The following is a 25,882-nucleotide window of genomic DNA, read 5'->3' as shown; positions in this document are numbered from 1 at the left end:
CATTGTACGAGTCTTTTAAGGTGTCTATTGTGATCTTGAGCGTCACTTTGATACAACTTACAAGAAGTTGACGAAAATGGTTAATTTTCCTTGGAACCACGCAGCCATCTAACGGTCACAGTCACCGAGTACTAAAGCCTAAAGAGATCTGAACAGTAACTTTAACTCATCGATAATACTCTCATGCCATTAGGTGTGTTTCTTTTTGTTAACTTTAATGTATTTCAAGACTAAGGGAAATGATGCGCCTCAGAAAAAAGCAATAAAGGTTCCATCATTCCTATCGGCCCGGCGTCCAAACCTGCTATTATTTTAGTTATTGTTGATCAAACATTTTTTGCCCACCGCTAACTCCAACATCCGAGCTTTAAAGTTGCTCTTGTGAGCATCTTTCCTTTGATGCACCCTCTCACAACACCGGCCAGAAGCTCCTTACGTTGGCAGGAGGATACCATTATTCATTTCAAAGAACTGAACCCAATCATACTGTAGCCTAAACTATTTCCCACCAAAATCAGTTTCTATGATCTTTTCACGATGTCTCCATGCGTGTCGTGACGTTGAATACTGTAAAGAAGTCATGTCAAATAACACGCCGTAAGAAGTTTGCAACCACGCCACTGTCCAGATGATCTACAATGATTTATAGACTTTATGTGGCTCAGTTTGTTTATTCGAGATTAAATATATACAGTAAAATCTACAGTGTTTCATACATTTAGTTTCTCGGATCCAGAGCAAAAAAATAACCTACTTTTGGATGTTGTTTCTGATCAAAAACTTTATCTCCTGAAGGAAGAAAATACAATCTGAAAGCCTTCACATTTATCGTATGTTTAAGGCACCAGAAAGTTACAGACCATCGTACTGTACACTCAGTTTGTCTGTCTTTGACTCGTAAAGCAAAGAGCAGCTTCAGATCCAAATCTTCTTTTAAAGTGACTGTAGAGAATAAGCCTTCATTATAGAACAGCCTCAGAGTTAATGGGTCTTTATGCTTGTAAGCAATAACGCGTTCAGCGGAGAGCCAGAACATCTTTGTGCTCCGTTGGATGGCAGAGAATCTATGGAGCTAGATCACGGTCATAATGTTTGTTCCTTTGAAAAAAATGTTTGGAACTGAAAGTCGTTAACTCTGAGGCATGAGGCGGTTCTATAATGATTTCACAACAGATTTCAGAGAAGCTTATGCGTAAGATTCAACAAAAAAGATGCAAAACACACGAGCATAATTGAGGTTTTGGGCGTTTACAAGATGAGTTAAGAACAAAAAAGAAAATCAAGCCCTGTTCAGGGCTGCTCGGTGTCTGGTGTCACCTGATTTTATTCATTAGTCCATAACAAGCTCATCTGAATATTCCATCAAGCCAGCAACAAATTCAATACCGGAAGTTGCCTGATTCGGTTTTTAAAAGAAAAGTTCAATCACAAAATGTAATCTGTGCAGAATTTAAGTTGTACAGATACAGCGACTCTTGCTTTTAGGGAGGTATTGTAAGGGAAATGAGGAATTAAAATAAGGTAATCTGAACCTTGGGCTGGGTTACAACTTTGCAGTCTTTCGGTTCACATTAAATGTTGGTTTCAGCCATCAACGTGTGCCTTGGTTGCTCTCTCACCTTCCATATACACAGCCAGCACTGTGTTTCTGAGCGATTTGGAAATAAATTGGGTTTTCTTGTTCTCACCACAGTACAAAGGGTAAAAAAAATAATAATAAATAAATTCCAAATTCTCTACAGTCCCTTTAAAAGAACATTTTTACAAGACTGCTCTTTGCTTTAAAGTTTTCATACTTTTATTTCGAAAATAACAACCGGATGTGTGTTTTTGTGTGACATTTAGAAGGGCTGCAGGTGCTCAACATCTCTTCTATGAAAAGGCTGATAGTTTCCATGAGAAGCTCGCGCTCGGTCTGACCGCTGGCGTCATGTCGCGTGCGGGGCAGTGCGATACTCTACAGCCTCCTGAACGGAGACTCCCAGGCGGCCGATGCGCGCCAACTTTGCTCCTGCGCGTCCATGAGAAGAAGGCTCGCAATGCGCGCTCCGCAGTTAGAGCGGCTTCGGACGTGCTCGCTAAAACTTTCAGCTTCGTGAAGAACGTGCCGTGCTTTCGGGGTCTGCCGGCAGAAGACCAGCTGCGGCTTGTGCGCAACAGCTGGGCGCCGCTGCTGGTTCTGGGCTTGGTGCAGGACGCGGTGGACTTCGACACGGTCGAGACGCAGCGGCCCAGCTTGTTACGCAGGATTCTAACGCACGACAAGGGAGGACGAGACCAGCAGACCCGGCGTGCCCGCGGGCGACGTGGAGGGCATTAAGATGGTTCTGGTTCTGTGCAGAGGACTTAAGATGAGCGTCACAGAGTTCGCCTTTCTGAAGGGAGCGATCCTGTTCACCCCAGGTGAGCATCAATAACACCCCCCAGAGGCACAGCCCGCATTAACGTCTCGTGTTCTGGTGTGACATCCCTCCTCTCTGCAGAAGTCACTGAACTGGAGTGTCGGGAGTGCATCCAGGCCATTCAGAGAGAGGCTGAGCGCGCGCTTTATGAGCACGTGAAGACGGTCCACCGGGGAAACGCGGCTCGGTTCGACAAACTGCGCGCGGTCCGGGACACTCTGCGCTCCGTGGACCCGGCAGCTGTGACGGGACTCTTCTTCAGACCCGAGACTGGGATCAGCGGCGTGGATGAGCACGTGCTAGCGATGTTTTATGAGAGCGAGGAGCCCAGTGAGGAAGAGGTGCGGGACTGACAGAGTATAGATGTTTATTTCAGGTCAGAAATCACTGCCAGCTGTCCCTGCTCAGAGCACCAGCTGCTTTTTATGAACATCTGCAGCACATCTGGACACCCAATCAAAGGCCGAGTCACAGGTGGATTACTTCAAAAGTCAATCAAAAATGTATTAAACTTTTTTAAAGCCAATCTTTTCCCCTCTCTTTTCACCCTCCATATCATGCAAAATAAAAATATGTCCGTTTTAAAGTTTTTTACTAAAGTCCAGAGCGGACGTGGTACGTAGAAACTTTTTTTTGATGTTTTTTTCCGAGATAACGAGTTGATTTACAGATGGTTTTCGAGGCCACGTTTTCTCCCCAGTCCGCCCCTGTTTCTATGTGTTTCTATGTAGTTCTGGCAAAGGTGTACCCATTGTTACCCCACTTTCATTGAAAACTGAATAAAGTAGCCTATGAATCAAACATGGAATGTGGAGCGTTTGTGTAACAGTTCTGCTGTGAAAATGCACAAAGCAAATCCCGCTGGTGTGACGAGCATTTGAGGAATGGAATCAGGTTTAACACACACCAATCATGCCGTTATCATTATCTCGTTATCTTGAGAAAACGATAACTGCACCTCTCGTGCATCATTGGGTAACCATGGAGACGGCCTGGTCCCCTCAGCTGGTCACTGATGAAGTATCTCAACAGGATCACTGAGGTGTAAACGCCTGTTGAGCTGCAGTCGAGCCGGCCGGCTCCTTAATGACGCGGGCTGATATGAAAGTTATCTCTACAAGACAAACAAATTGCAATTTCAGCTGTTAGACCTCGACAGAAGTAAAATCTGATGCGTTGATCTATGTCGGGTTCTCCAAAATCGGACATTTTCAGCTTGAGTCCGTTCTTGGAAAGGCTTTAAGAACACTGAGAAACTGATCATGAGCATTCAAGAAAAGATAGTCATCTCGTTATCTCGAGAAAACCATCAAAAAAAAGTTTAGACGTACCACGTCTGCTCTGGGCTTCCGCAGTTTTTAATCATAGTTTTTTTTTTTTAAATTGCACTTCTGACGACATGCAAGAACAACACACAATGTTTCACACGCTTTAAGAACAAGCCCGCAACACATTTAATGAGGCCAACAGGACGAAGTGCATCAAAGCATCCATTAAAACACGACCAAAGGCAACAAACGCAGTCTGAATCCATGCAGAACCTCAGGTGCTGCCATATATTCAGAGAAGAAGAAGAACTAAATCAATCGGCAGCAGCAGAACAAGTGTTCGAGCTCATGTGTTCACATGTGTGGAAACAAAGCACAGCTTTAGAAGTGATTTATGGAGTCCTGCTTACCAGCAATGCTCACTTGGACTTGTGGAGCTGATCTTCTCTCTGAAAAAGACATTAAAATCATTTATTTGTTAAACCACATCACTGCTGTGTAGGTGGCGATTTTACCGACATTTTTTACAAACTGGATGAGTTATTCCAGGGTAAGATGAGGGTTGATCTACTACTGTAGACAACAAAGCAAGGCTGCTCAATTTCTCCATTGATAAAATAAATTCACAACTCTACAACATAAAATTCATAAAAAATCATGTAGAATATAGCATATACTTTGTTGTCTACAGTAGTAGATCAACCCTCATCTTACTTTGAAGCTCCCAGATCAAGGAAGTGACGTCGACGCAGCTTTAGCAGCAGAGAAGCTATCAGGCTTGTGTTGATAATAATAAACTCCTGGACTATGTACAAACTTCCAAATGCATCGTTTTGTGAGTACAGACCATATTTGTACTACTGTAGAAGTTTGGTGTCATGGCATGTGGTTTTAGTGTGGTAATTTTGGAGATACTGCCAGGGTCCGTTAGCGCTTCATTTCCAAAACATGTGAATCTTCCAAGCTGCCGACTGCATTGTTCAAAGTCTAAAAGTCGCCAGCTTCACGTTTCTGCTGCCCGTGACGATGAGGAAACGCTGAGCTTGGATTCTGAGCTTATTCTCTCTGGGATTTTCTCGTCACGGGCAGCAGCAGACGATGTAAAGTCTCAAATATTAGCACCGAGGTGCTCCAAACATCTGCACCAACAGCACTTCAAAGGAGACTAAACAAGCTTAAAAGTCCAATTCGTTACTGTAATGGTATTGATATTATCCCGACTCATAAGAGTTTCCTGGCGAGGAAAACCAATGGAAACTTGACTTCATTTTAAAACAAAACCCCAGAAATACAAACAAGAGTCAAATGTATTGGTACTAGATACTGACTATCATGAATACACCCTAACCTGAAACACCTACAGGGTTTTAGATCTTCCCCATAAACGTTTAGCCGACAGAAGGCTGGCATCTACTTTAATATTCAACCAATAATTTAGAGGTGGCAATAAAACAGTATCAACATTTGCTGATACGCTGTCAGTAATCACCGGGCTGGTGTTTCCTCTTATTTCCGAGGATACATATTAACTCATAACAGTTAAAGGGATCACTTTGTTTTCAGACAATATGATAAAAAATGCTGCAGAAAACATCACCGACCCCATCTTTAAAGGGATCACTTTGGGAACAACTTGCTTGCATGTCTTCTCAGACCATTTAACAGCTGACAGAACCCCTCAGGGTTTCCAACCATAAACACAAATGATTTCAGCCACATCTGTAGCACAGTAACACCCTCGGGACGTTTTATTACAGCCCACACCACTGTTCATATCCATCACCAAAAAGTTTGTTGTCTGATAAATGGCATTAGGTTAACAAAGGAGGTACATTTTCGCTAATTTGCTAAACACTCTGGTTTAAATCTTCAGGAAATATAAACATTACGTTTTGAAAACAGACCGCATGTAGCATGGACTGTTAGCATTCCATGCTACATGCACTTTGTTTGCTAGTTATCGCACCAACATAGGAATAAAAATAGAGTAATAGAGTAAAAGGTCGGGTTTTTGGCTAACTAACTCACATATTGACACCGGTGTGAGGTCAGTTCACTGTAAAGCTTAAAAAAACAAAGTTGAACAGAGAGTTCTCTGACAATGTTTAAATCCAGGCTGAAAACAGTTCTATTTAGCTGTGCATATGACACCTGAACGTATTTTATCTGCACTCTTCACTTTAATTCACATTAATTAATTGATTTTTATTTTTATTATTTTATTTTTTATTTCTTTTTAATGATTTTATTGCCTTCTTGAGTAGCTGTGAAGCACTTTGAATTGCCTTGTGTATGAATTGTGCTCTATAAATAAAATTGCCTTGCCTAAAAAGGTCACGTGTCGCACCACACATGCTCCGGCTGTCCTTCAGCAGGTCAGGGCAGCTGCAATTAAACACCTGACGTGTTTTTTTGTTTTAATCCCAACTAAACTTCCTCTGTGTCGCTCATTCACATTAGCTGAAGGCTAACGCCAGCTACTTTGTCTCGTAGTTTCACTGTTTTCTTGAACAGATGTTTCTCAGGTCACGTATAAACTTTGGATTTTAATGGTTATTATTTATAACCAGAGTTAGCCCTCAAGCTCCGTTCGTTGTTTTACCTTTACGTTTAGCGTCCTGGTTTATACCAAAAGAAGATAAGACTAACTAAATCAAATGCAAAATCTAGAAAAAAAATACGTGTGTGTGTGTGTTTTTATATTTATATTTATTTTTATATATATATATATATATATATATAGATAGATGATAGATAGATGCCTACTTGATCATATAGAGGCCACAAAAATGAGGTGTAGTGAAGAGATGCTCGAAAAGACGCTCACAGTTACTGTTTACCCACAATGCCGAGCACACACACCTTATTGGACCATCTCTTGCTTCCTCTTTTTCTGTTCTTCTTTTGATTAGCTAAAGATAGATGAGTAAATAAATGAATGAATGGATAGATAGATAAATATCTCCCCCATCTACAAAGATGAGAGCAGAGTTTGTGGATTTTAGTTGTGGATACAAAGTGCCACGTCATCCGACTCAGTTAATTGTTTGATACGCAGCACGCAGCACAAATTAACATCCCATCGTTTATCAAGTCACAGCACGCCTGATCTGTTATTCTGAAAATCCAAATAGTTAAAAAAAATCATTGCTCATTTGGGAGCCATAAAAAGGGTCTTTGTAAGTAACAGCGGTAGTTGGTCTAATAGCAGAGTGTTGCAAAGGAAAACGTGCAGACCTCCATTCATCCCAATTACAGGTTCCAAATGGGAGAAGAAGAAGAAAAAAAAGATTTCAGCTGGAGCAATTTAGAGAAGATGTGTGTGATTTTTATCATGACTGAATGATCTACCCCACTTTCCCTATAATGGCCCAAATTAGGTTATTTTCTCCCGGCATGCTTTGCTGGGGCTGTCTCAGAGGGTGCAGGGTGCAATGACGTCCAGCAGGTGGCAGCGTTTCCCTTTGAATTTCACGTGGTGGCCAGTTTTCTCTCAGTAATTGAAGGACAGACATTGCCTAATTTTCATGTTGCAGCATTTTCGTCTCTCTTATGATTTCACCAAAAACTTCCTTTCCATGTTCATTTAAGAGATGAAAGCGCCAGAATAAAAGCCAGCCAAATCCACGGTGCAATCAATAGCCAACATTCTCCCCCTGAAACAGACATCGATACCATCGTAAAAATAATAAATAACTGCAGATGGAGCTGCTCTTGCAGGAAGTAGCAGTAAATTGAAGGGCTTGGTAGGTGATCAGTGATCCATGACTTGCATCTTTGGCTCGTAGACTCGCATGAAGCCAATTATACCATGCTGAAGCATGGCGAGTTCAGAATCACCCAAAATCTGGGTTAACAGCTGCCTGCATCCCCTCTCCAAATGCTCTCAGCTCTATTTCCCTCCCTCCCTCCCTCCCTCCCTCACACACTCTCCACCAGCACCTTTCTGTGCACCGGCAATTGGCCTGGTTCTTGGAGTGGAAGACATGTCGCACAGGGCACAGAGCACAGCACCGGCTGTAACAAGGCCCTGAGGGACTTAGGCTGGAGGGGTGGTGGTATACCTGCCAGAGTGAGTAATACTCTTCCCCAGCATGTGCGCACGTGTGTAGGGACAAGAGGAAACAAAACATCTGTGCGTGCAGAGGTGTGCTCTTACAGCACAATCTGCGCTCACCGCAGTGAAAGGCTGCACATGCTTTACATACTTTTGTTCAGCTTATAAATCCTGCGACACTGTAATGGAGTAAGAATTATTTCATACAGGAGGAAAATGCTTAGGAACTCCTCCTTTTCACACACCATATAGGGACACGTCGGCTCCGATGACAACATCTGGAGGTTTTCTATGTTCACATGGGAACAGATGTAGTTTTGCCTCTTTCGTTGAAATCCCACACCGCTCTGATTGGTCATCAGAGAAGGACTTTATGCGATTATAGTTTGGGTTAAAGTAATCCTCCCACACAAAACCCCAGATTCAGGATTGGAGAATCATAAATGTAGAGCACAGTGCATCCTCTTTAATTAACATTGATTAGACAAGTACCTGTTAGCACATGTGTCGAAGTGCATGTGTTACATTATGTAGAACAATGCTCCTCATGTCTGTACTTGACCAAGATTGTTGGTGATGCATGACATGAAATTCAAGTGCCATGAATTAGTGTCGGGTGTAAAACAAACATGGAAAAACTCGAGATGTGCAAGGCTATTTCTTGGCAATGCAGCGTATTGGATGTAACCTGTAAACCAGAAGAGACTGAACTCATTTGATGTGAACAAGATGTAATCCGGCACCACTTGAGCCTGTGAAACAAACTCAAGCAGTTCAAATAAAAGAGAGACGCTTTGTGAACTTCGTTTGGTGAGATTTTGTCAAAGCACACACGTTCTTTTGCAAGTTCCTGCAGTCTGGTCTCCGGCCTTTAACCCCAGGGAGGGTCTGAAGAAAACAGGGCCAGTCTGCCGTGAGTGGTCAGCTGATTGGTTAAAATCCTCACTCTTTGTTTGTAGGTGAGCAAAACTTGCCACTTTTCAGCCATCATGCAAGTGTTTCTAAATGGTGATGTCATAAAGAAGAAATCTCGAGGTGCTTCATGGAGCTAATATTTGGCAAAAATAAATTCCCCGTGGTGTAGACTTTAGCCTTGAGTCCTGCAGAACTTTTGCATGATGAAATGATGGCTTTATATTGTACAATTAAAAAAAAAAAGGGGAATACTTAAGAATAACAATATGACAGACAAAGCTTGGTCTTTGTGCTATTGTAAACTATCTAAGCTGCACAACATTTACTTACCGTATTATGGTGTTTGTTAACCCTATAAAACCCAACCAACCTTAAGCATTGTCGGGCAGTATTTCATGACCCCACTATCCCCTCCTCACGTGCTGCTCTCTCTTATATTTTTTTCCCTTTTCTGCTGTTGCTTCAATCCCAGCAAAATAAGTAAACAGCAACACCACGGGCACAATACTGCAAAATATATGAAAAAAATGTGTTTATCTGCCTCAAAGCACGCCAAAGGAAGATGGATCCTGTTTACTTAGACATTAAATGTGAGTCTTGCTGAGCAAACTTGCCTCCAGTTTTCAACAGACTTATTCTAGCCGAGCGTAGACATACATGGAGTACTTGCAATAGTGTTGTTTTAGTCAGAAATCTAAAATACATTCAGAATGTGCACGATGCCATAAAATTATGGATGCAACTAGTGCATAAACAACAAATCCATTTCCTGCTCGGGAGATGGAGCTGTCTGCGTACTCTAAGGTCAAATGACAATCAGGACATTGAGCATCTTAAAGTGTTTCTCAATGCATCGACTCCCCTGATTTAGTCTTATTCTAAAATGAGGCCAAGCTGATTCAGTCTCTGAGTGGAATAAGGAGAATTATTGATTGTCGTTTCAAGGTTTTACGGAAGACAGAGGAGTTATGGCGGTCGGCCGTGTCGGCTCTCCGCCAGGAAGAGAGATCCGGGCAGCGTCAGCAATCCGCGCCGCCGTTCCATAAACAAAGTGAGCCGAGTGGCGTTCTTAGCAAACAAATGCGGTGCTCTCACTCCTGCCACACAAACACACACAGGACTGTGAAATAACATTACCATAAATGTGGTTTTATTAATAATAACAGTATCTCTTTTAATGAACATTGCAGATACATAATAGAAAATAAATCAGAAAACAGAAGAGACGTTGTCTCAAGAGTCGTGAAAGTGCCTGGAATAATTCTGTGCTATATATTGTCATAATTATTCATCATCATTGCCTTTCTAATCAAAGCCACATTACCAAAAATGTAATCATGAAACCAAAGTGTGTTGTCATCCCGCTTTGAAAATGCAAACCTTTGCATTCACACAGCGTCTCAAAGCAGGAAGATTCACACCAGACTGCTGTTAAAATCCAACAGATTCTACACGTTAGCATCCAGTCAAGATCCACGTTTCTACTTCGAGAGGCCTTGTGAATAATGACCATCTCATTCATGAATATGTCTCGATTGTCTTCATCTTAATCGTGATGTTTGGATTTTATTTACACGTTTATGCCATATCCAATCGCACAGCTGACTCTCTTTGTTCAGAGTATACTTTACTTTTCCAAGGAGGTGAAGGTCTGACTGAGGTGAATAAACACAGGCCTGGCTCTGATTGAAAAATCTCAAATGCCAATGTTTAGCTTGTGGCAAACTTTTAAACTAAGACAAAAAAAAGAAAAAGGAGAAACCCAGGCCTGCTCTCAGACAAAGAAAAAGTGATGAGCTCAAGAAGGTAAAAGGGGAACCAAACACAATTTCCATTCATCGTTTACAACTTCATCACTTTGCATATTTTATGGCACTAAAGAAAACTTTTGAGATGTTGCAGGTGGTTTAGAGTGAAGTTAGTTTCTTGAAAAAAACTAAAAGCTATGGCACTGCTGCAGGAGGAGTAGGTTCACAAGCCGCCCTCACAGATCTGAGGGGATGTGTGAGAAGAGCTCGATTGGATGAAATCACAGCGATTACGATGGAAACAAGAGATTGTTGTCTGAGTGGGAACTGTTTACTTTAGCTTGGTTTGGAATAAAGTTGCACTGTTGTTGTAGTTACGTATACACCAGGATTTAATCGGCATGTTTAAATACATTCTTGTCACTCTTGAGTATTTTTACATCAGATCTGGAGGGGTTTCATTCTAAAAGGCTGTTGGTTTTAAAGGGAGTCCCCCCCCACGGTGATGATTATTGGTCAGTAGTTCAAAAATACAATCCTCTAAATGTTACGTTTATATTAATATCTAAACATTACCATATCATAGCTTCATCATGAAGTCTCGAGGTGGCTCAGATGTTTTCGGACTAGTTTTGAAGTGAAACTCTTCATCAATGTCGTCTCTGTAACTTCGCTGAGCCAAGTGGTCGGAATCGCTTCAAAGTAGTCTGCGGGGAGATGTGAGAGCCCCGTTTTATTCTGAGAGCGTTACTTGACAGACAAATCACTTCAAGGGGGATGGCAAACAAATAACAGAAGTGTCTTTTAAGAGGAAATGGATAACTGAGATAACGATTTAGCCCTGGACAGCCTTGTTTGGTCCTACAGAGGAAAGCGGGTAGAATAAATGCTTCAGGTGACGATGGCTTTCTCCTCCATCCGTGCCGACTTCATCGATAGCTCCGTCCCTGTTATACCGACTGTAAATCGCTGCAATGACACTGAAATTGACCAACGGAATACAAAAAGCCTGCAGAGCTGCAATTAGAAGTGTGTTTGAAATGTCAAAACCACCCCCTTCAATCATGAAAACACAAACAAACCATTTTTTTTTCATCTTGCAATATAAGGGTAAGACATTTAAGTGAGTGATCTATTGATTTTTGTGAGCAATGCAGTTCCACATAACAAAACAATGGGTTTTTTTCAGAATTTTTCCAATTCCCTTCAATCAGAAACTTTATAGGTATAACTTCTCTAAGCAAATATCCCTCAGTTACAAAAATATACTTTTATTTTTTCATAAAATAATACACATAATTACTTTTCAGTGATATAATCATCTGTTAAGGTAAATAGCAAGGCTGTTTTTTTTTTTTAAAGTAAATGTTATCGTGAGAGAAACCGAGATGTGAAGCCTAGCACCATATTCTTAATTTTTCAAAAGGATTCGAGCACGATCCATGCAGGAAACCCATCGTTTTTCCACTGTCCAGACCCCAAATTTTGCATATTCTGGTCGAGCCCAGACCATCAACCCTCAAATCTCACCCACCTCCCACGGGCTGTGACTTTAAACTTGCTTATCCTCCACCAAAAACCACCAAAAAACTTCATAAACTACACCAGCCAACAAATTAGGATAAAGGTAACAACGGTGTAACCAACACATCTCACAGGCCATTGCTTCACTTTTATACAAAATGAAACAAAGAAAAAAAACGAGTCCCAACTGATGATAAAACAATAAGAAGAAACAAGTCCCAAACACTGTTGCTACAAAGAATTAGAAAAACGTATGTACAGGACCCTGTATTCCTCAACTCTGGGTGAATGATCATAGGTGTTGGCTTGTGTTACGTGAGTGTTTATACAGGCATACAAAAATGTTTCCTTTTTTCTTTCGTTTTTTTTTTTATATTCTTGTTCAGTTAATAATAAAAGCTCTTATTGGACCAAAACAAACAAACAAAAAATATTTTGCCACTACCTCTTCCAGTTCCAGTTTGTCCAGTGTGTCTGATGTCCCATCCCACCCACCCACCCTCCCTCCCTGTTGTTTCCTGGTGCAAATTCAACAGCAGCAAGTAGCTCAGTGGCCTTCAGGTCCAGCTGGCTCTGGTGCATCCAAGGTCCACGTGCCAGTGGTGATCCTCCCTGTGACAGACATCAAATAGATCCAAAGTCTACCCCGCCCGACTCCATCTCTGTCACCAGATGACACTGGATATACTGGTCTCTCTGGGAAGCAGTGGCAGCATAGCGTTGTTGCCGTGGGCTTCGTCCAGGCTCTGCTGGCGCGGTGACTTGGATTGCGGCCGCTGTCCGTTGATGAGCGTCATGGGGATGTTGCAGTAGGTGTGCTGGTTGCCTAGCGAGGAGAGCGGAGGGAGCGTGCCGCCGGGCGGCAGGTCGTAGTCGTAGCTACGGTAATAGTGTTTCTGCCTCATCTGGGTGTGGCAGGAGTTGTGAAAGGTCGAGCGCAAGTCTGGGTGTGCCGTCGCCATGGCGGTGGAGGTGGCTGCTGCCATGGAGATGGCCGAGACGGTCTGGAGCTCACCGAAGGCGCCCTGCTCGCTGACGTCCAGCACCTGCTCGTGGGAGATGCTCAGGGGCTCCATGTGCTTGAAGGGCATCTCGTAGAGGAGCTGCTTCCAGAACTTGGAGTTGAGCTTGTTGCTGGATGGCCCGCGCCACTTAATGACCGTCAGCATCTTGATGGTGTGCTTGAGGGCCTCCACTTCCTGGTAGTTCATGATGCCGCGCAGCTCAGCACACTCGATCAGGATGACTTTGATCTCACCGGTCACCAGCATGTTGCGCAGCCGCGTCTCCAGTTCAAAAATGCTCCACCCCCTCCGCACCACATAGCTGGGCGTCATGACGATGATGAGGCGCTTGCTCTGGTCCACACAGCGGGCTACATCCTCGATGTAGGCTGGATTCACAGAGATAGAGAGACAGATGCACAACTTAACTCAAAGCATATTTTATCTTGGTATGATTTAGCTTATTTCTACTTGCTGTATTGCATTTAATCTAGACAATTTAATTTAACATTTAACTGCTTATCAAGAGCTCATGGGTGATGAAGATATAATCATTAAACAAATCACACAGGCTAAAAGAACTCTCTTGGCCTCATAGCAACTTCCTATCAAACAACTTCCTTTTATCAATGTTTCAAACAAACAAGTCTAATCAAGATTAGATGAAACGTGACAATTATTCCACCATCTGGCACGCAGATGAAAACAGATAAGTGCTCATTTTGTCTCAACTTGGATATACAGCTCCGGCCTCTGAAGCATTTCATAATTGTATTTACAGAAGTACTGACAGTCAACACTCGGAGCCTAACGAGACTCCCGAGTAAATTTAAATTCACAGCTATGATCTGAAAGTGAATAAGGTGGGAGTTAAAAGTAACTACAGTGCGGTGCTTCGGCCTCTCATGAGTGACTCAGCTTCTTGGATAATGATGAGTGCGATTATGTTTCTTGGTGTCTGGAAAAAGGGCCTGAATGGAATAGTGTGTTTGAAGCTAATGCCTGCTCTTAGCCTTTCTTGGCCATGACAAAAGAAAGAGTCAACAGCAGGTAGACGGGATTAACTGGGCTTCACCTCCCAATCCCAGTTTATGAGCCTCTTGTGTGTTTCTTTTTTGTAGTCTTGAAGCTAACCAAGGCTAAATTCCTCTTTAGAGAATGAGCTGCTTCTTTCCTGCCACGCTCTGCCCGGGGCCTTACAATAAGAGCAACCCCATTACAGTAAACTTGGGTTTGAAGTTGCCCTTTACTTCAACATGACAAGTGAATCAAAATATCCTTTTTATTGGCTTCAGAGTTCTGCACCCTTGTGCTTGAACTTGTGCTGAAGGACCCCAAATACAGACTTTGTCTCTATTAATTACACGGGACAGAAAATCATTCAATAGCGTATCCAGGAAAAAATGTCAAGGCAAAACAAATATCACGTTCCTGCTAGCAAAAATATGAAATATTCAAGTAAACTCTAAACAGTTCAGCAGTTCTAAAGTATTTTCTATGCCAAGCAGCTGCAAAAGCATTTGTCATTTTATTATGATAATGAAGCCAACTTATCTCCATACTGTATCTGTAGTTTTGAACCATAACCTTGCAGCATACTGTACATTTTCTACTGAGCATACCGAAGCAACCAGAGTTTATTCCTGTCCAGCAACAGCGACACTTCGCTTGCACATAAGCAGCAAAAGTATTTGTCTTGCAAACCTAGTATTGCCACTCGGGCTGTAAAGTCCTAGTCGACTGGTCGACTTATTGGTCGATACGTTCTGGGTCGACCAAAATTCTGATTTTGATTCTGATCCAATGGTCGATTTTTTTGCCGTGTTAATTTCATACAGTCTGTGCTTAATTTCATGAGGAGGAAATTACCAAGTGCTAATGGGAATGTTTTCAGAGCACCCCTGTTTGACAGATAACAGCCTGTCTTCAGAGGACACCCCCCTCGTTTTCACTATTTTGGAACAGCCCAACCCACCAGAGACAGGTCGATTGAAGAACGTCCGGTGGTTTGCTGAATATTCATTTTTATTTTGAGCGTTTTATTTACAGTGAGTCCTCCTCTACCATCCATGTCAAAGACATCGGCAGTGAGGCAGAATTTTACCTAAATAAACGGCGAATGCAAAACTTACAAACAACAGTTTGCATATCACAGCTCGACTACAAACATAACAAATCATCTAAAAACGGCAATATTTCAATATTATAGGCTGTTAATATCACATTAAACATATTTCAATATTTTAGTCTAATAATCGTTTATTTGTTCTATAACTGCAACAACGGCAGCATCACCCAGACCTCACATTTTTCAGTAACGCACAACTTTATTTCGTTTGCATTTGTCTTGATCTGGGATGTTTAACAAAGATAATTTCCCCTGAATTGCCTTTTTAAGTGGAACAAACTGTCAGTGGAGATTAAACTTTCACCAAATGTGGACATTTTTAAATCCAGGTTAAAAACATTTCTTTTCTCATGTGTCTATGCATGAAATATCTTTTAACTTATCTAGACTGTTGCCTGATTTTAAATTCATTTAAATGATTTTATTTGTTTCTCTTTATATCATTTTATGTATTTTTAATGCTTCTTGCACTCCCTGCTGCAATGCTTTTATTTTATGTAAAGCACTTTGAACTGTTTGTACATGAAATGTGCTATACAAATAAATTTGATTTGATTTGATTTGTGTTTAATTGCCTTCTTGTGCTGATATCAATATATTTTCGGTTATCATGGACTATTATATTGCGCAGATGCACGTGACGCTGTCAGAGTCGAGTTTGCCGTCAGACACGAGCTGCCACAAGTTGCCCCACCCCCTTTTTACAGGATCTACAACTCCAAAAAAAAGTTGACGTTAGGTTTTATGTAAATAAAAACAGAATGCAATCATCTGCAAATCCTATAAACCAATATTTGATTTACAAGAAAATGGAAACCGTATCAAACACTAGGGATGGGGGAAATTTCCGATTCTTAGATGCATCGCTATTCGGACGTGGCCGATTCTGAATCGATTCATAAACGTCCAAATTTCGATTATTTAAATAAACTAATACAGACGGTTCTAAAATGCAGAACTAAGAAGCGCGGTACGCGTCATCTCCGGGACGCTATAGGGGGCTGGTCGCTGTGAGATCCGAACGGCTCCTTCTAATTGAAAAGCAGATGTGTGGAAACACTTCGGCTCATTTTCACTTTGCATATTTCAACAGGACAATGCTGAACCACATACTGCATCTAAAACAACAGCAATAGTTGTGTTTCATACCACAAGAGTCCAAGTGCTGGACCGGCCTGCCTGCAGCCCAGATCTTTCACCAACTGAACACATTTGGTGCGTCGTGAAATGCGAAATACAACAAAGAAGACCCAGGACTAAAATCAGCAGCTAAATTCATATTTCCGACATCAATGGGACAGCATTACTCTCCCAAAGGCCGTACAACTGATCTCCTCAGATCCCAGATGTTTACAGACTGATGTTAGATAAGGATGCTTCACAGGGACAGACATCACCCTGTCCCGACTTTTTTGAGACTTGTTGTTGTCAACAAATTCAAGATGAGCAAATTGTCTTTCAGAAAACAGTAAAACGTATAATTGTAAAACATTTGAAATATTTTCCATCTTCTTCTGTGTAAATACTGGTTTATTGACATTGCATCCAAACATTTTTGGCATTCGAGTTCTTCAAAAGACAGCATGTTAGTAAGCTTAGGATATAAAATACGACATTTGAAAGTAGTTAGATGACTGACAACTGACTATTTTCACGCAGTTAATCCCTGTAAATTCCAAAGCACACCAACAGAACTGTAAAACAGGTTCTTCAGATTTGTTTTGCTGCATCTTTAATCACTGGATCAGACTACTGATCTCTGAAGTTATCAACCACCAGTCACACCATCTGTAACCATAAACTCTCATGACTTATTAGAATGTTCTACCAAAAAATAGGTTTCAGCATAACTTCTTTCATCAGAAAGTCTGTGTCAGTGTGTGTTGACACGAGTGGTAAAAATCTTGGGAAGGAGTACCTCTAAGTAGTCTTGTGTCATCCTGGAAATGATCATTGGTGAAACCTAAACATAGATATTTACATTCAAAGTGTGATCAAAAGATTTTGCAGAACACTTGTTTTCATTAAAAACAGTTCCAACATTGTGGGGACATTCCTCTGGCATAAACTGTGCTCGTCCAGTGATGCTCTGCTGGCGATGGTCAAACAATCATCGCTCTCACCAGTTTATTCCAGTTTAATATGGGACATGCAGCATAAAAAAGCAGAGGAAAGCAACTTTTAATTAGGTCTGAGGAGTTCATCCAAGATTTGCTTCTCTTGAAATATGTGCAGAATACTAAAAGTCCTCTAGATCAGTATGTTAGAAACGTATCAGCATGGTAAGATGCTTAACATGTTTGAAATAATCCATCATCCATCATACTCTTGAATGACATGTTACTAAACAGCAGCTAAGGAGAAAGATTGCAGACACATACGGAACTCCCAAATGGCCGAATGTTAATATATAGCTGGGGATTATGTTTTATGACATCAACTGCTGAGATGCTAGTACATTCCCAATGGGAGCTACATGTTTATACATAGTCCCAATAAATCAGCAAGCCACACCACTAAGCTCGAACTGTGGCAGACGCACTTTAGATTCCTCTCAATCCTTGCATTTTTATGCCATTTTTCCCATATTACTGCAGTCCCCCGTATCAAGCACATAATCACAGCAAGGGATTCAGTTTATAACCTTGGCACGATGCCACTGAAGAGGAACATAATTAGTAATGGTGGTATGTGCAGGACAACAAGCAAATGCAAGTATTCAAATGGAGGCTAATAGCATAATGATATTATCAAACTCATCTGTGTGATGAGTTAATCAAAGATAAGCATGGGGCATGGCGAGAGGCTTCATTAGGAGGTTACTGGTAAAACATGCATTAATATCCATGCATAAAGAGATTTTTGATTGTGCAGCTGACACCATTACACAGCAACATGCAGAAGCACAGTTTATATGCAGCTGGATCAGAAACATGGACTCTCATCTCATCATAAGGTTGGCTCTTTCTGCTAATTATGGGTCGTTATGCCTCCCAAAGGCTTCCAACAGTGTAGAATATGCACTTTATACATTTCAGCACATGTTAACAATGCTTCGTGTGTCGGTGCAGCATATGTTGCAAGTAGAGGTATGAACTAAAATATATCATATGCCCCTAAAAAAATACTTAGGTACAGCACCTGAGGAAATGTAACCTCTCATAACAGAACCTATATCATATTTACGTACCAGTTCCTCTCAATTTGGGGTCTTATACAAGAGGATTATGTGCCTCAATGTTAAAAAATATTCTTCCCTAATGCACACTGTTGCAGCACTCGCTTTCATTCTTCATCTAATATAATTCAATTTTAGCTTCTGTCTGCAGAGCCCCGAGTGGATTTAAAAAGATAACCAAAAAATGGAGGCCATACGGAGTCAGTACAGACTAACATTTCCCCTCAATGTCAAAGTGTGCTCTCCCAGAGGTGCATATCTCTTACACCCAGACTATCCTCCCGAAAATGACACCATGTGGAATTTGTTCATGCAGGAAAATACCACCTATAACTGCTGTGCTTCAGTAAGATGTAGTGATCATGAAAGCAACTGCATGTCATGTCTCAAAATGGTGTTCATTAACATGATTTGTCATATATTAGTGACAACCTGAGTGTCACAGGTTGAAAAAGTGTTGGGTGTAATGACGCCATCTGTCATTTCTCTGTCCCACATCCACAAAAACAATCGAGAATGACATTTGCTCATGTGTGAAAATAGTTTGAAGAGTTATATTTTAGTGAGAAACGCCTCCTATGTGGTAGGTTCTGGGAGTTGCAATACCTAGCTCTAGGCCTGTAGGGGTGCTAGTTTAAGATCATCCTGATGGGTTGCATTAAAAGTGGAAACAAATGACCTATATGATAATATGGATTTGAGGATCTGTTTTTTAAAACACAATCACCCCATATAACAAAATTTGTGAACCCTCTAAAATGCTGAGTAAAAACATTTGTCACTAATTTTTTGCACAATCTATTATAGCATAAATAATATTTTTTGTTGTGGTGACTTTGTTTAGTGTGGTCTCAGCCCTGTGGGGTGGATTGTGTTGTGCATTCTGAGACTTTTTCCCCTTACCCATAATAATAATACTATAAGAAAATTGCATGGTTTGTGCCCTCAGGTGTGGAGCAGTTACACTGATTCCATGATCCAGAAAAAGTAGTGAATTCATGGAAGAACTAGCAAATTGTTAATTTAAGAAACCCCTACAAACTTTGTTTGAAATGCTGGTCTCTTTCAGGCCTCAATTTCTCTGCTCTCCAAGTTCAGGAAGCAGTCCTTGGTAAAATAAAAAGGTCTCGTGTGTAGGATGCAGTGACATCTAGTGGTAGAATTGCAGATTGCAGCCAAATACCAAAAACCTTCAGAGCTTCCCTTTCCAAAGGTACAGGGAAAGAGTAGGCTGGCCACAAAACAAGTAAAATATCCTCTCTGTGCTTTATCCCTTTAGAGCTCCTGTAGTAAGGTAAATGTGTAAAATTGCAAAAAGTGAGGAGAGGCACCTAAATTGCCTTCTGATATAAATGGTTTGTTTCAAGTTAAGGAAAACACAGGAATTCTTATATTAAAGTCATCCTACCCAATTAAAAAAATACATGTTTTAGACATACTTTCCATATCTGCTCTCCATTTTTTATTCATATATAGACCTTTTTATACTGTTTCAAGGTGGGACTGATACACCCTCATTACGCACCTCTGAGCTGGTAACTGAGGCGGTCCCACAGCCAAATTGGCGTGCATCTGTTAAATGGGAGGCTTATGAATTTCCTTAATCTATCTACTTTTTGTCAGGTGAAAATAGGAGTGTTCTGATGTACAGTTCATACTGCAGGGAGGAAGGCTTAAAAATAAACCAAAAAAAACAATATAACGGCATACAAAGACATCCTAAAAAACATTTCTTGTTATTGGTTTATTTATATTTAATTTATTGGTAACATTATTTAAAATTGGACCCTTGTTCTGAGAAGTGGTTCTCAACCTATTAATTTAGCTTGGGTGTTTCAGTCATTTATCTAGCATTGTAGCTAATGGTTAAGCAAAATGTGTCTTTTTAGTGGCTCCTGGTACACTAGAGCAGAACACAAATGGATATATTGTATTTTCTTTTTCAAACTGGTGAATTGGGATGTTTTTTCTTGCTAAATTGATGTGTGGGTATACATAAGGTATCATTTCAAACTTAGCTCTTTTACAAGGTAAATAATGATGTATATTTGATGCATACCTTGGTGTCAACTGTAATAAATGTTGAGAAAGGAACATTATCAACAGTGTTTAGTTAACTACTGAAATAATATTTAAAAAACAATGCAAATTTATGAAAATATCTTCTTTTTTCTAGTTTTATAAACCTAAAATCTGCCTAAATGAACCCTTGTAACACACTGATCCATAACATTTCAGCTACTGGTTAGAAAAAGCTCATCTTATAACGATCAAATGAAAACAATGACGGTCTTACGGGTCTTTGTTATGCCACATCACAAAAGCATAACAGAAGCCAACAAACAAGGCATCACCACTGCACTGACAACAGCAACATGAGCAACACCAAGCGACAAAACATTCCACACAACTTGACATTGCCGTGAGAGAGAGAGCTTACTTCCTGTGGGGATCAAGTCCCTGTCTGGAATGAAGAGTTTATACCCATAATGCTTCTCCAGTACGTCAGGGAGGATCTCCAGGGCAAAGCGCTCCTCCTCTCTGGTCTCCTGGCTCCACTGGTCAGGATCCACTTTGGTGTAGGACAGGTAAGCGTCATAGTCCTTGTTGTCTGCAGGCAGAGGAGAAAGACAGACAATGATGTGGGTGAAAAGTCCTGGCTTCTGTTAAAGTTGTGCCAACAGAGCCTTTATTGCTTTTAGTTCACTAAAACCAGACTGAAGTTAGGCACTGTTGCACTTCTCATAACGGTGCATAGAGAGCTATTCATTCACTGGGAGACTTCATCGAGACAGGACGCCTCCATTTCAGTGACCTCTGGGCACCTCTGCCCATCTTGAGTGCTTTTCATTACAGCTCCGTCCCCACTGACAAATTATGTTGCCTTGATCTCTACTTTTCCCAGTGCAGGCAAAACAAATTAGACTCCAGCTTGAGCTAAACGCCCAACACCGCCTGCTCGGGCCAGCACATGGTGCCGCTTCATCACCCACGTGAAAGCAAAGATTGATGGTGGATTTTGAAAGGACTGAGCTGAGAGATGGAAAGTGAGAAGTGAAGGAGGACCTTCATGGTTTTCTTACTCAGGGAAATGATTCAGGATAATAAAAGACAGGGCGATATCCCAGAGCTCCTGAGTACTATAAGAATGGAAGAATGGCTCCTGAGCAGAACAACCAAACCAAGCATGTCAGCCACAACTGTGAAATAGCTCATTTATTTCCAATAGGACCAACGGGCTTTTTTAAAAACTATAAAAGTCCTTATTCCTCCCCTTAGCTTTGCAGAGGTAAGATGCCCCTTTTCTTTTGAGGATCAAGGAGCAGTGGTCGGGGCTTTTAATCTAAAACACTTACAGAAAGTGTTGCGTAAAGGAGTCATTTTCGCAGGGCAATCTAGAGCAAATGAAAATAAGGTCTTATATTAAAATATGACCAGTGAACACTTTTCAAACACCTTTAGAAATAAGCCAGCTTCAACATAAACCTCATCCGCATAAAGGTATTTTACCCTCTGCAGAACATATCTCAGGGATCATGCAGTAAACTAATTCCAAGTCACAACTGGCTACAGTATCATCTCTATGTGACAAAAACCTAGTAACCAGGAGCACATAACTTGATTTGGACGCTACTCTGGTGTGGAAGAAGTGACAAGGCTGAGCTGGAATGCCACCGTGATCCTGACCTTATCCACACAAAACACTTGCCTTTTTTCCAGCCCAGCAGAAGATCACACTGTCTACGATCATAATGGAATTCCTTTTATTTTTTTCTTAACAAAGAAAAAAAAAACTCCACAAAAACCTTTCCAATGTGAAACTAAATTACATTCAACCACGTTTTATCAGGCCAGAGGCAGCTTTCTTCAGGGGATCAGGAATGAAATGTTTGAGTGGTAAAATGCGTTTTGTAATTTTGTAATTTGGGTGAACTTGCCTGCAACTGCAGTCACTGTGAAGCTAGTTTGATAGTGTCAGTCATATTTTGGGTCATATTTATGAGAAAATATCAGATTCTATTTGTTTCTTTATTCATTTGTGACTGGTGACATAAAGAGAAGGAAATGTGAAAACTGGGACACTGAGCTGCGGCTGAGGTAAACTTTTTAAGGACACCAACAGAGTTTGGAACTGCAAGTTCCAGTTTTAATTTGGCATGCGGTGACATTTAATGCATTAAGACAGCGGAGATGATGGGAAGTGAATGATTAGTTGGGTGAAGACAATGGGGAGGGAGCAGATGGTTCATATGAAGGACGTTCAGGATCAACTGTCAGAACAGCATCCCAATTTTGCCTCTTTTAATATCCTTTCTATTTTACACTCCAGCCTCTCTCTGGAGCCGTGAGACTGTCAACAAGATTCACTCACTTCCCAGAGGGTAATCTTGATATTTGGCAAGTGCACGCCTTGTAATTAATCTATCTTGTTTTTATAACGTGCAATTCCTTTTACAACATCAGGGACATGTAAAAATAATTGAAATGTAACCTCAGTTAGTATAACTAACTCCGAGGCTTAAATTCTGCTTCACCGCGGCATAAATCTCCTTCTCTGTTTTTCCTCTGGTAGCTTTTAAACAAACGCTGTGTAGGCAGATCAAGGCCTATTTTAGTGGAGATGATTCACTGGTCTGTAGCGAGAAGGAGAGTGGAGGAAGTGTTGGGGGGTAATCACGGAGGCTGAATGACCCCCTCCCTCCCCTTCAGCATTTCTCCATATAGGAGACAGTTGAAGCATCTACCTACATCTACATGCTGACTGCAAACGGAGCAGCTTCCCTGACCCTCTGCACGTGTGCTCTGTGTACAGAGCATGCACGTATACAGTGCGTGCCAATGTGCACAAAGAGCCCACAGTTGGATGGTGAACTGTTGAACTTGCAGTGAAGAGTGCCAAGAGAGTTGGAGGCGTAATCTCTGTGATATCTCTGGGCTCCATTACACTTAATGGAGTAGATTGGAACGCAATAAACTTACTTAAGCCTGTGGTTACAGATGTGCATAGGATTGACTGCTAATGAGTAGCTGGGTGCTTTTTTCCAAACATGTTTTGTTTTCCGAAATGCAATTTCACCAGAAGAATATAGCTTTGCGTCAGACAGTAGAAAGCAGACAGATCCGTATTCTTAGTTCTGATCGTACTGTTGACCCTGTAAAACACTCACGAGGTAAACTAAATATGTAAAAAGAACCACATCCGCTTGATTGATACATAATTACTTTAGCGTTAGCGTGTAAACATCATGTTACTCTTCAAACAGCTGGAAACGAAGCTGGTTTTAGCTCCTTTATAACCTTTTTATAACCTTCTTAAAACTAACTAAAGATGGAAAATGAATCTAGTTAGGCAGAAAGAGCATATTTTCCCCTGAAATGTTGTGGGATGGAAGTTTAGTTCCACTCTTCTTTCCAGCGTTGCTTCAGTTCACTGAGTTTTGCAGCATTGCTTTATGCACAGCAACTTTGGTTTAGTCTTTGTTAAATGAATGATGACACAATGTAATAGGTCATGTGTTGTTGCACGAGGTTGTATTTGGCTCATCTTAAGACCTGGTAAAGACCAGATAACTTATCATCATGAATTGATATGTAAAACCAAGGGTATACTTGGGTAGAGCGTAACAACTTTCAAGCCAATCAATTAATCAGTGCATATACTTTGGTCAAATCTTTCTAATTAGTGTCCACATGAATATCTATGACTCAAACTGGAACTGTAAAAGTCATCTTTTCTGCTGGATACATACAGAATACGCTAATTAATCAGGATGTATTACAGATGCAATGTGTGCAAGATGTGAAAACTATTCATGTTCGGTATCTCCAAACTACACTGAACACAGACAGAGCTTCATAATTCCACACTGTGCTGACAGCGCTGACATTCGTATTTACGGCAGTGTTGATGGGTTCCCACCTCTTTGTCAAAGCCTGCTCGGCTGTTGTCATCATGAAGCCTATTATTGATTCCACTGACACCCACACAATGTGACAAGTGAGCGCTCTTTAACTAAATTGCGCCGCTGACAAATAGCCGACAGTCCATGCTATTGTTGCGTGCAGCTTACAATTTTACATCTGGCAGAGGAGGGAGGAAGGCGTTCAATTAGTACTTGGAGTGGCCACGATGAAACACATTCTTGGCAGTGTGTTCAGAGTTATGCTGGAGAAAGAAAAAAAAAAACATATCCGTGCATCTGAGACACTGCTTTATGGAATTTATTGATGAAAAATGTGTCTGTGCTGCTATATCTTACATGCAGCTATTTCATCCTGTCAGTACAGCAGTTACCATAGTGATGGGATCTCAGTTAACCACCTTCTGCCATTGCTTAGCGACTGTTTTGTCTCCACTCAGCTCGAAGCCTTCCTATTTAATCCTTCTCCATTCATCTACAGTACACTGTCACTAGAACTCAGATGAGTTGCCAGGTCCGGGTGCGAGTGTGTGTGCACGCTTATGAATGGGTGTGTGCCAGAGTTGGAGGTGAAGAGATCTAATCGACTGCGGCGTGAAGCAAAGTATCAGGGGTCTCCTGAGAGCTCCACAGGCGGTGTGCTGTGTCTTATTGGACCTGATCCCCTTATACTGGGGAACAAATTGAAAATCTCTTTCTCCCTCCAAGCACTCACTCCTGCCGCACAATTAAAGGAGACAATTGCTGTGTGGCTTTAACTTCAAGGCCCAACATTTTTTTTTTCTCTCCTTTTCAACATAACTGCCTCTGGGTCATTCATTACGGCCGGAGGTTCCAGAGGACCAACGGAGCCGGAGGTAATGACTTTCATTGAAATGTCTGATGCAGCAGCCATCACAGTTAAGCAGAGCTGGAGGAGTGGTCCAGAAGACTTTTTACCTTTTTACAAACATAACTCCCAAGCTGCCTCACTATCCACTTTGCACAATCCCTCAGCCTCTCTGAACTAATCTCATTCCCCCTGAATTCATTGCAGTGCTGCAACTTTAGAGACTCATTACAGGGAAATCAAATTAAAACTTGCTCCTTGTCTCACTTTGATGCATTCTTAAGCTCAGACTCATCCACCAGGCCCAATCAAAGGTATTTTTTTCTTTTACAACCGCTGATGAGGCCTGAGAGGTAATGTTGTTGTCTGGCACAGGGGCTGTGTTTTGATTTGCTTTATATGGTGTTCAGCAGAATATATTACCCTTGCACTCATGTACTCACTCGTGCTGTTGGCCAGGAGACATGAGAAAGCACGAGCAACCCACACAAGGCGAAGCCCAACCGCAAACCTCCTGTGTCTTAAACAAGAGCAACACTGGTGGAACGATTTCCTCTTTCAACCAAAGAGGAAAAAAAAAAGGAATACAGAGAGAGCAATATTTCTGTCCCTGTGAAAACTTGTCACGGCTGTAAAATCCCATCTGGGAACACAAAAATAGAACCAGAGGACATGGAAGAAAAAAGAAAGTAAAGGTATCTGTGCGTATGTGATTGAAGCCATTGCAGTTCGCTTTAAATGGGCGTGGCTCAGAAATAAGAAGATCTGCAGCTTTTTTAAGTCCACTGTGTGCTGCTCCAGAAATACTGAAGTCAACAAAAACACTGTCGACATAGAAACGCAGAGAAGGGGATTATACTTTGCAGCAAGTGTGCATCATGATGCATCGCTGCATCTCTTTATAGGGC

At 41.3% G+C, this 25,882-nt stretch overlaps 1 protein-coding gene and 1 pseudogene across 2 annotated transcripts in view; one reads left to right on the top strand and one right to left on the bottom strand.

Moving 5' to 3' along the window:
• Positions 1 to 1,919: 1,919 nt before the first annotated feature.
• On the top strand, positions 1,920 to 3,017 carry LOC142391213 (nuclear receptor subfamily 0 group B member 1-like; annotated as a pseudogene).
• Positions 3,018 to 12,424: 9,407 nt separating this feature from the next.
• LOC142391804 (interleukin-1 receptor accessory protein-like 1) overlaps positions 12,425 to 25,882 on the bottom strand; it is a 259,529-nt gene continuing 246,071 nt past the window's right edge. Inside the window, exons 10-12 of one of the 2 annotated variants that reach the window (XM_075477883.1) lie at positions 20,665 to 20,835; positions 16,965 to 17,009; positions 12,425 to 13,307 (exon numbers count right to left, since the gene is read on the bottom strand). In XM_075477883.1, coding sequence (XP_075333998.1) covers positions 12,580 to 13,307; positions 16,965 to 17,009; positions 20,665 to 20,835 — 944 coding nt within the window. In that variant the 3' untranslated portion in view covers positions 12,425 to 12,579. The remainder of the gene's footprint in view (positions 13,308 to 16,964; positions 17,010 to 20,664; positions 20,836 to 25,882) is intronic. The other variant, XM_075477884.1, reaches the window with a different exon arrangement.

Source organism: Odontesthes bonariensis, chromosome 11, assembly GCF_027942865.1.
Source record: "Odontesthes bonariensis isolate fOdoBon6 chromosome 11, fOdoBon6.hap1, whole genome shotgun sequence".
Lineage (NCBI taxonomy): Eukaryota > Metazoa > Chordata > Actinopteri > Atheriniformes > Atherinopsidae > Odontesthes > Odontesthes bonariensis.
The sequence above is the reverse complement of the archived record's forward strand: the minus strand, read 5'-3'. Positions and strand labels throughout refer to the sequence as shown.